Source organism: Phodopus roborovskii, unplaced genomic scaffold (genome assembly GCF_943737965.1).
Source record: "Phodopus roborovskii unplaced genomic scaffold, PHOROB, whole genome shotgun sequence".
In the NCBI taxonomy this organism is placed as follows: Eukaryota; Metazoa; Chordata; class Mammalia; order Rodentia; family Cricetidae; genus Phodopus; species Phodopus roborovskii.
Genome location: NW_026126511.1, coordinates 34,940,894 through 34,953,813, shown reverse-complemented (window position 1 = coordinate 34,953,813; position 12,920 = coordinate 34,940,894). Strand labels below are relative to the sequence as shown.

At 38.0% G+C, this 12,920-nt stretch overlaps 1 protein-coding gene across 1 annotated transcript in view; it reads left to right on the top strand.

The window, feature by feature from the left end:
* Sugt1 (SGT1 homolog, MIS12 kinetochore complex assembly cochaperone) overlaps nt 1-5,144 on the top strand; it is a 36,627-nt gene extending 31,483 nt beyond the window's left edge. The window contains exons 12-13 of the mRNA XM_051195326.1: nt 1,169-1,350; nt 5,017-5,144. Of these exons, the coding sequence (XP_051051283.1) occupies nt 1,169-1,350; nt 5,017-5,118 (284 nt within the window). The 3' untranslated portion in view covers nt 5,119-5,144. The remainder of the gene's footprint in view (nt 1-1,168; nt 1,351-5,016) is intronic.
* Nucleotides 5,145-12,920: the final 7,776 nt, after the last annotated feature.

Here is a 12,920-nt window from a genome sequence, read left to right as displayed (position 1 = left end):
GGGTGAACATATGTAACAGTCAGGTACACACCTAAAATAAAAATTTTAGAAAAGCTTTAGACATTTAAAAGTGAGGTATGCTTTTGGATAGTATTTGGAATTGATGTAAAAACCTTGTACACAGGAGGTAAAGCCCTTTGCCATTGCCTCTAATGTAACATCCTAAAAAGTGTGTGTGTGTTTGTGTTTGTGTTTGTACGTACACTCTGGTGTTTTTATAATTATGTGTGTTGTTTTTTTAAAGGTTTATTTATACTGACTTGTGTGAGTGTTCTGCTGACAAGTGTGCCTGTGTAATGTATGTGTGCCCGGTGCCCTGAGTGGTCAGAAGTGGGCTTTGAAACTAGAGTTAGGAATGGTTTTGAGCTGTCCTGGATGTGCTGGAGGCCAAAGCCAGATCCTGTGCAAAAACAAGTACTCTTAACTACCGAGCCATGTCTTCTGGCCCCATGCTGCCCTTTGCAAACCTTTGCTTCTTTTCTTTTAAAAAAAAAATTTATATATATATATATATATATATATATATATATAGTGGTGTGCATGCATTTGGCTTGCATTTGGAGGTCAGAGGACAGCAGTGTAGGTCCATTTTTTATCTTTTCATAGGTTCTGGTGATATAACTTGGGTTATTAGGCTTGTGCCACTGCTCACCGTCTCTCATCTATCCTTTAACTTTAATTTTCCTCTCTTCCATCTAGTTTTCCTTTTTTTCTGTAATTTCCTTTTTTCTTGAGACAGTTCTCACAGTCTGACCATAACTATAACCATGTAGCTTAGTGTGGTTATCTAAATTACGATCTTCATTCAGCTTGTTGAGTAACTTTCCTTCCCATATAAGAATTTCTGTGTACTTAATCCACTCCCACTGTGATTAGCATACAGGGTGTTTTTAGTTCATTTTTGTATATCATATCAGAAGCATATGCTTTATTGAATTATTTTGCTCAGAGGAAGTCCTGGGTTTTGCAGTTTGCTAACTGATTCAGCTTTTGAAACGTAGATCTAATTATTGATGTACATAGCAAAGAGACACTTAACGGCAAACTTGAAATTCAGTGACCTAAACTACTTGCTAAGATGTTCTGTACACTGTGGTCACAGCATTTACATATTTCTTGACATAATCAACTGTGCTGATGAATCACTTGTGTCTTTTTCACTTTGCAGATGTAAAGAACCTGTATCCATCATCATCTCATTATACCAGGAACTGGGATAAACTGGTTGGTGAAATCAAAGAGGAAGAGAAGAATGAGAAACTGGAGGGTGACGCAGCTTTGAACAAGCTGTTTCAGCAGATCTACTCAGATGGCTCTGATGAAGTCAAGCGTGCCATGAACAAGTCATTTGTAAGAATACCAACAGTTTTTAAATATTTTCAACTATGGCCGTGAAGTTTAGACACTTTAAGTAAGATCAAGTAGTGAATTTGAGGACAAACTGCATGGCCTGGAGAGCTGGGATAGTCTGTGGGTAGACATTGGCTGAACATCCATTTCTTCTTGCTCCAGCAGAGTATTGGTTGGAGAAGTCTGAAACGTACAGAAGAGATGAGATAGAAGTGACTTGTAACTCATTTGTGAGTTAGGAGTTGGAAGAATAAGAAATTCTAAGACTGCTGCTACTAATGGAAATTCATTTTTTAGTTGAATTTGTCACAGTAGCTCATTGAGCTTCTACTGTTTTATCTCATAGAATTGTACATTGTTTTCTTCTTTAAAATGAAGAACATGGATGGGAAATTCCCAGAACAGTATTGGGCTAGTAGAAAGTATTTATTATTATCCAATGACTTAATTTCTCAGTTGATTAAGAAAATTTAGGCTTTTGCTAGAAAGCCTAAATATCACCTGAATGAGGCCACCTGAATCAGTTCTGGGGTTTTATTGACAATTTACTGCTATAAAATTGTATAAATTATTTATTTAGACTTCAAGGAATTTGTGTGTGCTTGTTTCACATGTTTGGCTGTATGTGCCCTTTAAGCTTGTGGAGATCAGAAGAGGGTGTTAGAGCTGCTGGAACCAGAATTACAGGCAGTTGTCAGCTGTCATATGGGTGCTGGGAACTGCATTCTTCTGTAGTTCAGACTGGTCTTAGATTTGCTTGGCCTTGAATTTCTGATCTTCCTGTTTATCTCCCAAGTACTGATGTGCCACCCTACCCATCAATAAAATATTTTTCTTAAAGGTATAGTCATGAATTTTGCCAGGAAAAATATTTTCTATTCAAAAAAATCTTTCGGGCAAGAAACTCACCCTTACTATTGATTTCTAAAAAGCGTTCTAGAGAGAATAGCCATATGTCAGGTCAAAGATACATTATGGAATCTGTATCCATTTTCATCCTTTAAAAAACAAAACAAAACAAAAAACAGTTACACGAGAGATACAGATCTATAAAGAAAGCCATCTGTTTGGCAATATTGACCTTCAATTCGGAGCTTGCTTCTGTCTCTGCGGGGAAGACAGAACGGACTGTCCTTTATGGTTCTAAAGTATAATTGTGGAAGACCAACATACAAAAATGAGAAGATGCTAAACTGCACAGTAGTCTACCTTTACACAGAGAAGGGGAAATTGTGGTTAGTGTCACTTCTGTGAGTTTTATAACTGAGAGTTCTTTTCAGAGTAGCTGGTTTTACAGGCTTGTCCCATTGAATTTACTTGTTTTATTTGAAGCCTGCCTTGTGCCAGGTCCCCATGATTAGGACCACAGTGTAAATACATTCAGATGTCTTTACATGGGTTCCCCATCTGTGGCTCAACTAATTTGTGATTGGAAAATATTAGAGGAAGAGCTGTTTCTACTGAGTACCTATTGAGACTGTAGCATCTGCAGATGCTGTTGTATGTGGAGGAAGGGCATGCCTGTGCCCTTTATAGCTACCGAGGGATATTTATGTTGGTAAAATATTGTCTATGTCTTTGAAGAACTCTCCTCTTTAGTTAGTCTTAGTCAATAACAAGAAGTAGACTTAAGAAGGCAGACTCTTCAGTGGATGTGGTGGTAATCCTAGCACTTGGGATGCTGTGAGTTCAAGGTCAGTCTGAGCTACATAACAAGACTGTCTCAAAAACAAATGTGAAGAGGAAAGGAGGAAGTCCTTAAATTGCAGAGGTTCAGGGTGTATATTAATGGTAGTTATGTAGAATACTGATTGTATGGGAATACAGCCTGGTAATTAGTAGTCTTAAGAAAGTTAGCCAGAGCCATGTGGTATGTGGTGATGGCACACACCTTTAATCCCAGTACTCGGGAGGCAGAGGTGGGTGAATCTCTGTGAGTTTGAGGAAGGCTCCAAAACTACACAGAGAAACCCTGTCTTGAGAAACCAAGGGGGGTGGGGTGGGGTGGGGAAGGAGATGACTGGTTGAGCCTGTGTGGTAGTACAAATTTTAATCCCAGCACTCAGGGAAGTGGAAGTACAGAGGCAGGTGGATCTCTGAGTTTGAGGCCTGCCTGGTTTACAAAATGAGTTCCAGGACAGTTAAAACTATTTCTCTGAAAACATGAAAACACTATAACCCAGTCTCAAAAGAAAAAAAAAAAAAGAAAGATCTGACTTCCACTAGTTGTCCTCTGACCTCTACATGTGTACCATGGCATGCCCGTGCCTATACACATATGTACATACACTTATAAGAGTCAAAGACCAAGAGGTGCTGCCCTTCATGTTTGTTTTGAAGATAAGTAATGATCTAAAAATTGTGGTAGACCGTATCATCTCATGCAAAGGAACTCAAAAGAGTTTTGCAGAAGGCATTGGTTATCTTGGGGTCGCAGTCCAAAGGGGCATATTACTTCTTGTGTTTGTTAGTAATAACAGCCAATTAAAAGATGTAGGTTTCAGGAATTCACATTATACTCTACTGTGATCCATGTCAGTGAATTTTCATCACAACAGATGCATCGTTCTAGTTTGGAAGTGTGAACCTTGCCTTTAACAGATGTGCTATCTTTCCATTCCAAGTTTTTAATAATACAGTTATGTATTGCTTAACACTTGGCTGTGTTGGCTGTGAGAAATCTGTTGGGTGATTTTTATTATTAGATAACACTATTGAGTGTGTTTATACAAATCAGCCATGTGCTGTCCTGTTGACCTGTACCCACAGCCTGACAGGGCTTCTCAATGTCATCAAGATGTTTGAGGCTGCTGCAAGTGTGACACAGATTATTTTACAGTAGACCACGCACACGGAGAAGTATATTCTCAAATTACAATAAAAATCTAGCTTAGGAAATAGTCAAACTAATAATTGTCAAATATTATATACTGTATATAATTGTACGAGCTGTCCTTTTATGTGGCTAGCAGCTCAGTGAGTTTGAAATAAGAATTGTGTGTTGTGGATATTATTAATGGCTTCAGTATCACTAGGCAGCCCACATTCTTCAGCTGTGTTGTAATCTTATGACATCACTCTTGTTAAAGTTCATTGCTGACCAAAACATTTTTATGAAGTGTATGACTCTATGCACATGCTAGGATTGTTGGTGGGTTTGGTGGCTTATATATTCACTTCCTTATAAACAGATAACCAGGTCACAGGATGTTGACTTTGTGTACCTCTTTTGTATGTACCTTAATTAAAAGAAGAAAATTTCAGAGTACATTAGAGTGTGTTTGGGAAACATTAAATGGGGATCCTTAAAATTTTGTTTAGATGGTTAGAAAGTTTATTTACTTTGCCTATCTTTTACTGGCTTCATAAAAAAAAAATAAAAATATGTCATTTTGAGGGAAGGGATTTTTTCATTTGAAGGTAAGTTTTCCACATGATGCTTCCTCTACTAATTAGCAGAGTTCATGACTCTTAGTATGGCGCTGTATGTGCACATGATAAACCTACCTAATTACTCTAGGGTTGTCTTTGTTCAGGCGTTGAGTTATCTTTAGTGCCTATGTTTGGGGGAGGGTATGGGTATGTTTGATCCATTTTGAGGAAAATATTGTGTTTTGATATACAGTGCAGGAATGAACTTTTTTTTTTTTTTTTTTTTAATTGCAGATGGAGTCTGGTGGTACAGTCTTGAGTACCAACTGGTCTGATGTAGGTAAAAGAAAAGTTGAAATCAACCCTCCTGATGATATGGAATGGAAACAGTACTAAATAAATGAATTTGGTATCGAAGAGTACGTTTGTTCACGAGTGCCCGTTGTGTGCTTTATCACATTCTTGAATTTTGAACAATATCTTTTTGAGAGATTAAACCTCTTTGCCTCTTTGTGCTCTAGAAATGATTTTCCTGCAAGTATTCTAAAGAGTGACAATCACATCTTATCACTTCTGTCCGTAAGGATTTCACACGTCCTGAAACTGAATGAAATGTCGTTTGTTCCTAGATAGATCAGCTCTGTCTAGTTATGGGAGTGGAGAAATCTTTAATGACATCTTGGGTAATTGCCTTATTTTTGATGCAGTGTTCTGTTAATAATTTATGAGACCTGGCAACTTTTTGTGGGCATACATTTTTTCAACTTCAGTGTTGTATTTACTTTTACGAGCTGCTTTTGAATGAGTAATAAATACAATTTTAAGTTTTTACTGAGAATGTTGAGAAATTACTGCACAGAATTTCATTTTGTTTTTATGAATATTTGTAATTGTACCAAGATTTTGATTCTACTCTTCAAATTCCAGAATAAAACGTAGATTCTGGAAATGTAGCACCACACAGATTTAACTCATCATCTGAAGTGGAGGCCAAGAAAGGCCTAGAGAAGCCCATTTCTATGGCTTCCTCTTTTGCCATGATTGTTTTGCTACTTGAGTGTAAATTAATATGCATATGTTTAGCATTTTGTGCTTGAGATCTGTAGATTCTTTAAGGATAATAAAAATGAAAAGACACCATCATTTTTAGAGTTTATACTATAACTGAGAGAAGGCTAACATTCAGGAAAAAGTTACAAAATGGTTGAATGTTGGACTAAAGAGTTTTGAAACCAAAAAATATATGTGTGCATATATGTGTGCACAGGTGACTTGGAGATTTGGCATCATTATCTTAGCCTTTACAGCCTACTGGTGGGTCTGTGTTCTGTTAGGTCTCACTGACATTTTTGGTGCAAGATGCTCCTTTGTATCCTCAGATACACTTTACTTATGGTAAAGTGAATGAGAAATACGTTGGCAAGCATTTCATCCATCTGTAGAAGGTGTAGGGATTTGGCTCCTTCCTGTTAGCTCTTCGATGTGCAGTATTGAGAGAGTTTGTACAGTTGCAGTTAGTGGGTCCCGGGCTCTTTGTTAATGGCCTGTGGAAGCACACTGGAGTGTAGGAGAGGCTTCCTGTGAGTTTCTGATGTTCCCACCTCTCCTCCTGGTGTGCTAAATGCTGGCCACTGGCATTACGGGTTCACACCACTGTATTTGGCTTACTGTGTTTGTGTTGTTGGAGTTCTAATCTAATCCGCAGGCTACTTCCTTGTTCTTGAGAGCCAAAGGGAAAGGTGAAATTGACTTCTTGCTAGAGTGGAGTTCTCATAATTTTTCTCAGTGTCGCTGGTTCTAAGTGGAAGGAGACTTGCTACAGAGGCTATTTAGTAATCCAGGACTCTACAAGAATCCAAAGTCCAAATCTCTTTCACTTCCTAATTTTCAAGAGTTTAGCCTTTTATTTTATGTGTATGTATGATTACATGAATGTGTGTACAGTGTGTGTGTGTGTGTGTGTGTGTGTGTGTGTGTGTGTGTACACCTGGTGCCACAGAGGCCAGAAGAGTATATTAGACCCTCTGGAAATAGAGTTACAGACACTGTGAGCCTGGGCCCCTGTGGGTGCTGGTAAACAAAACCTGGGAGTGACCATTGCTTTTAATGCCTGAGTTTTAAGCCTGTTATGTCTTTATTAAATAATATCTAGAGTCTTAGAAATTATAAATAATATTTTATGAGCAAATAAGTCATTTTTACCATTCAGCTTTAAGAGTTTTATATTTGGTATTATTTTTAAAGATATTATATAGAGATGCTTATCAGTTAACTACATTTGCTTCACATTGTTGAGATTCAGGATTTTGTTAGAGTAAATGGACTTCCTAATGTAAGACTAAAAGCATTATAAAATGAACCTAAGTACATTGTGTTTCTCTGTCAAAGGAATTTTGAAAAATGAGCCAGACTTGCCGGAAAGTGTCCATTCCAAAGTACTGCTTCTGTATCCTTATTTCAGATCATGGAAGCTTGTAAGTTTCCACAGAGTTCTTGCTGGGCATTGGTAGTACAATGCCTTTAATCCCAGCATTCCGGAGGCGGAGGCATGTGGATCTCTGTGAGTTTCAGATCAGCCCGGTCTATAAGAGCTAGTTCCAGGCCAGCCTCCAAAGCCATAGAGAAATCCTGTCTCGAAAAACAAAAAGAACAAAACAAACAAATAAAGACATAATTTGTGCACCCAAGACAGTGGCAAAGATGAACAGGTTTGATGTTGGCAGGGTAGGGGCATGCTGCTAGTGTGAGACTTAGTCTTCTTCCCCGTCCCCTCCCAGATAAGATCTTGCTGTGTAGTACAAGCCAGCCTGGTGCTAACATGGTCTAAAACTATCCTTGAACTTGAGACAACTCTCCTGCCTCGGTCTTCTGAGAACAAGGATTGCAGAGGATCGCAGAGGATCTGGGATTTCCTAGCCTGCCTGGGTCCCATGACAGCTGGTGTTGCAGCACAGGTGCCAGAGCTGGAGGCTGCCTGATGTGTTTGCCACGTGCTGAGGTGTCTGTGCAGCTGCAACAGTGAGCACATTCAGAGAACGAGCCCATAGATCCCATGCTACACCACACACGCCCAACTATCAGTACAAAACGTGTTTGGAATGACAATAAATGGTAACGTGACAAAGATGGAAAAAAATTTAGGATTTGTGAATCTATCAGGAATGACAGTATAATTTTTCTGTGAATTTGCTTTGGTATATTTTGAAGAAACACGATCTAGTACTCATTTTATTTCTGTCCTTCCTTATACACCAAATCACAAGTGATATCACATTATTGTAATCTTTGCCTACCAAAGCAGTTGTTTTGGAATGTAAGTACAGTTACAGCAAAATAAAAATGGAGATGAGATTGGATTATACGGAATAGCTGATTGTGAACAGGGCCTTAAGAATAAGTGTGGTATGGAATTTTGTATTTAATGGTTTTGTTAAAACCAGATCAGCAGAACACATTTCTATAGGCCATCTGCTAAGATTAAAGGTAGTTTTGAAATCTCTCATTCCCTTAACCATATATTTTCATTCCTGCCTGTCAAGATGAGGAGACAAAAGGAAAATGGATGGGGAATTCTAGAGCTAGAGTGGATCTTAAATACTGTCCAAACCCTTTGTTTACAGACGTGCTTCCCCCCAAGTGTTTTCATACCCCCCCCCCTTTTCCATAGCAGTTCTTGACTCTTAACTTACTTAACTATTTGGTGACATCATAGTTTCTCAAAATTGGGAAGATGCTTTGCACAGTATTTAGGATAGAGTTTACCTGGAAGACTTGGGGGGTTTTGTTTCATTTTTTTTAGTGTGGTGTAGAAGGTTTGAAGTGTTAGGTCTGGGGTTATGTATTGATCGGTAATTTGAATGAGCTGCTGGTTTGGGAGCAGATGACCTTGAGAGAGTTATATAGAGCATTTAGTAATGGAGAAGGTGAACAATTGAGGTTATATTAGTCACCTGCAGTGTCTCTTAGTCATTTGAGAAAAGCAAAAGGATATTGCTTTGAAGAACTTGGTTTCTATTAATAGAAATTAAATGGCAGGGCTGAGGGCTAAAAGGAGGACTTACTGCTCTTGAAGAGGACCAGCATCCACATGGCAGTTAATGACCACCTGTGTAGCGTTCCAGGGATCACATGCACTCTTCTGGCCTCCCCAGGCACCAGACAAAAATACACACACACACACACACACACATGCAAAGAAGCACTTATTTATATTTTAAAAAAATGAGGACTGGGGAGTATAGGTTATTGGTAGAGCACTTCCCTAAGAGTTTTTTGTTTTGTTTTTGTTTTGTTTTGTTTTGTTTTTTTTTTTTTTTTTGGCCTTGGATTCATTTCCCAATGACATTGAAGATTTTGTAGAGGAGAGTTGCTCAGTGATTATTTTGAGCCTTGCTGACCTTAGAAGGAAGCCACTGAATCAGTGTTCGGCACCACATGTGAAAGGAAACCTTCCATTGTAGTCAGAGTGATAGGGATTTAGGCAGGACACAAGCTTATCACTACCTTATATTTAAATTGAACAGAGAACAACAGATGACCATGCCACTGATTCATGATGAGGCACTGTTTCTGTTATTGCCTATTTGACTATTTTAAAGTATGAATGCTGGTTGAATAGGCTGAGTAGAACTGTGGTAACATCTATGGAGGTCCTTTTATTGGTTTGTTTGTTTACTTGCTTGCTTTTTTTTTTTTTCTTTTATAGTTAATAGCGGAGTTTTTGTTTGGTTGGTTTGATGGTTTTTTTTTTTTTTGTTTGTTTGTTTGTTTTTTAAGCAATCCTTCTGCCTCTCAGTGCTGTGGTTGTAGACATTGCACCAATCCTTGTTTTTGGAATCTTATTTTAAAAATCTGAAAAACAAGCTGGTTACATTTGTCATCATTATACCCTGCTAAGAGAAATTTCATGCTTGACTATTTGTTCCAAATTTTTTGACTGTCAGTATAAGTCAAACTCAATATAAAATGATAGGTAATAATGTAGGCTAATTAAAAATATAGGCATTTGAAAAGAAAATTATTTGCTAGCAGATAACCACAACTTGAAATGCAGATAGATAGGAAGCCACAGTAGTCACATTTCAGAAGAATAATTGCAAGAAAACTTGCACATGCCAAGTTAGCTTAAAAGGTACATGTGCCTATTTCTTCCAGTCTGTTTTGTCGCTTTTACAAGTTCTGTAGCTATCTACAGAAGAGGGTATAAAAAGAGGGTGTGTGTGGCAGTTTTCTGGGGTTCCAAGCCAGTTGTTGGAATCATGGGTGAAGAGAATGTTTATAGGGGAGCAACTTTAGCATAGTGTTGGTTTATTATTTCCAGGTACTAATTTTTGTCTTCCTAGTGGTAACATACAGTATCATTCAAGACTGACTCCTATATTTTTATGTGAAAATAATTAAAGTGTGATAGGATTTAATGACATTGTCAAGTGTCTTAGAAAATAGTGTTAACTATTTGCTAAGCTTAGATTATACATGCACAAATATATATGAATATATGCATATTCTCTCAAATATCTAAAAACGGAATTAAATACATTTGAGTATAAACAGTTTACATAAAACCCACGATGATTCCTCCAGTTAGATGAAACTAATATGTTCTATAAATTTGATTATTGGATCTTATTTCAAAATGAAACATACTTGTATATTCATGTAGAATATGAGCACACACAACCTTTTTTTTTACTAAAATTGGTGACATTGCTCAGATTTGCAATTTCATGTTTGTGCTATACTATCAAAACTAGCAATGCATGTAGGTTTTGTCAGTTCCTTCCTACCCAGTAATAAATCAGTTAACTTTAAAAGTGTGGTCATTTCTATAAAGTACACACTATTGAACTAATCAATATAGCCAGCTTATACAGAAACAAGCCACTCAAAGCATTTGTGTTTTGTAAAATGGAGATTGTATTTCACTGTAATAAAAGCTGATGTAAAATAAATGGTTGAGTGGATTAAATAATTTTAGTGTATCTTTTCAATGTTAGAATTATTTGAGATGGTAGACGGGATGTAGGGATGAGGTCTACAGTTGGGCTGCAATGCAGTTTGGCATACGTAAGTGGTATAAGTTAATATGCGCCCACACTGCTACATAAGTGAAACCTTTTCTCTATTTTGTGTCCATTGACACTTAACCACATCTAAGACTGAATTAGCCCACTGTTCTGTTCTGGACCACATTAGAACCTTGTAAATCAGCCTATGGTGTCCTAGGAGTATTAGTTTACACCACTACTGAGAAATGTCTAAAGTATTAAGGCATCATCAATACGAGTGTCTGCATACACTGATACGTTTCAGTCAAAATTCAAAATAGCAAAAGTCAGCTGTATTTATAGTTTGGGATTGACCTTCTTAGAGTCAATAGAGGATGTGTATTTGGTTTTATAACAGTGATCCTCATCTGTAAAAACTAAACCATCCACTTCTATTTTCATCTAAAGGTTCTACTGGTAGAACTTTTTCTGTTTTCATCTGCTTGTACTTCTGAGTAGTGTCATGCAGGAAACAGCTTTCTGTTATATCACATGTGCTCCTTGCTGAGCTACCCCTTTCACCTCTGGACTGACCTAGATACTCAGGAACACTACTCAAGTGATTGATCTGACAGGAAAACCTAACCAGCCATGTCCTTGCCTAGAATCAGATTGGCTCCCACTTCTGTATGTATCAAGTTGACATCCTGTAAGGTGTGGCTTCTGGCTGTTTTTCTTCACATTTCCTACTGAAGTGCTCCATATCCAGTTGTCCCATGCAGCACCATGCCTCTACCTTTCCCAAACATACTCCCCTTAGAACAGCCCTCCTCTTTCTTCACAGGCTGGCTCCTCCAAGTAAGTGTTCTCCAAGTAAGCCCATTGCTTCTCGGGATGGCATCCTGAGTGACATTAATCTCTTTGATCTTGTTTGTAGAACCAGTGCACATTACTGGGCTCTGTGGATGTGTGAGCATGGGTAGAACTAACTATACTGCCCATGTTTTGCTTGGTTAATAGGCAAGCACCTTAAACATTAAACTTGACAAACTGAGCTATAGAAAGCATCTTATGCCTGAGAACAGCATGGCCAGGAAGTGGTTGCATGTGTGTTCTTTCATCCTTCTTCAGGTGCCAATGTTGTTTATCCCACTAAGGGGAAGCATTGGATAACCAGGCTGTGCAAATTCTGTATCTTACAGGTTTCTTCAGAAAGAGAGCGTGTTGGCATTAAGACCCTTTGGTTGTATCAGAATTTTGTTTGGGTAAAAATTTCCCTCGGGAAAGTTGGTTTTTCTCTCTTTTCTCTCAAACTACGGGATTCAAAACTAAAATGTCACAATTACAAAATACTTGTGTATCTTCCTGATCTGATATTGCCATTTCTAAAGACAGCGTGTTTCCTTTATGTCTTACGTTAGCAAGCTATTCCTCAGCTGTAACTGCCAGGCAGCTCTACCAGGCCTGTTCTAGGAGAGTAACTGGCTGATAACTGGACCCCCCTGGCAGCCTGATATGTATGACAAAGACAAGACTATGGTGCTTCTTGCTCCGTGGCTCCATTGGAAACTGGACAGGAGTGTGAAGACAGTTCTTCCCTGTGTGTCTGATTTACCTTCCCGTGCCTTGCTCTTTACCCTAATGCTTTCTTCCTGGAAGGTGACTTAATGTAGTGTTGCCTCTTATTATCTCTTGTCATGGGAATTAGAGGTAATAATTTCACATGAAGTACCACTTTGAAGGTAGTAATGTTTGCTTTTAGGTATTCACCCAATTCTTTAACTTTGAAGTGGTTTGTTTGTTTGTTTGTTTAGGGGGTTGCCCTCTGGGCACATTTGCAAGACTGGGAATAATAGTGGAGATTAAGAACATTACCCTATGAACAATAGAACCATTGGGATGATTTCAATCATGATTTGATTAAAAGGAATTCAAGTATATGACAGATCTGGGACAAACTATAAATAACTTTCCATGTTTATTCCAAAAGTAGCTTTTAAAGACTTGCAAGAGGCTTTATTGGCAAAGCAAATAATAAAGGGGTAATAATTGTAGACTTAAACTACCCTTTCTGTACTTTTCACACCCAGTTGAGAGGTTCTGTTGCATTGTTTAGAATAATATCTCTCAGGTTGTATATAAAATACTTCGTGGTCCCTTGGCAAGAACATGCTTTAAATGTCTTTGGTTGTCAACACTCAAGTTAATTCT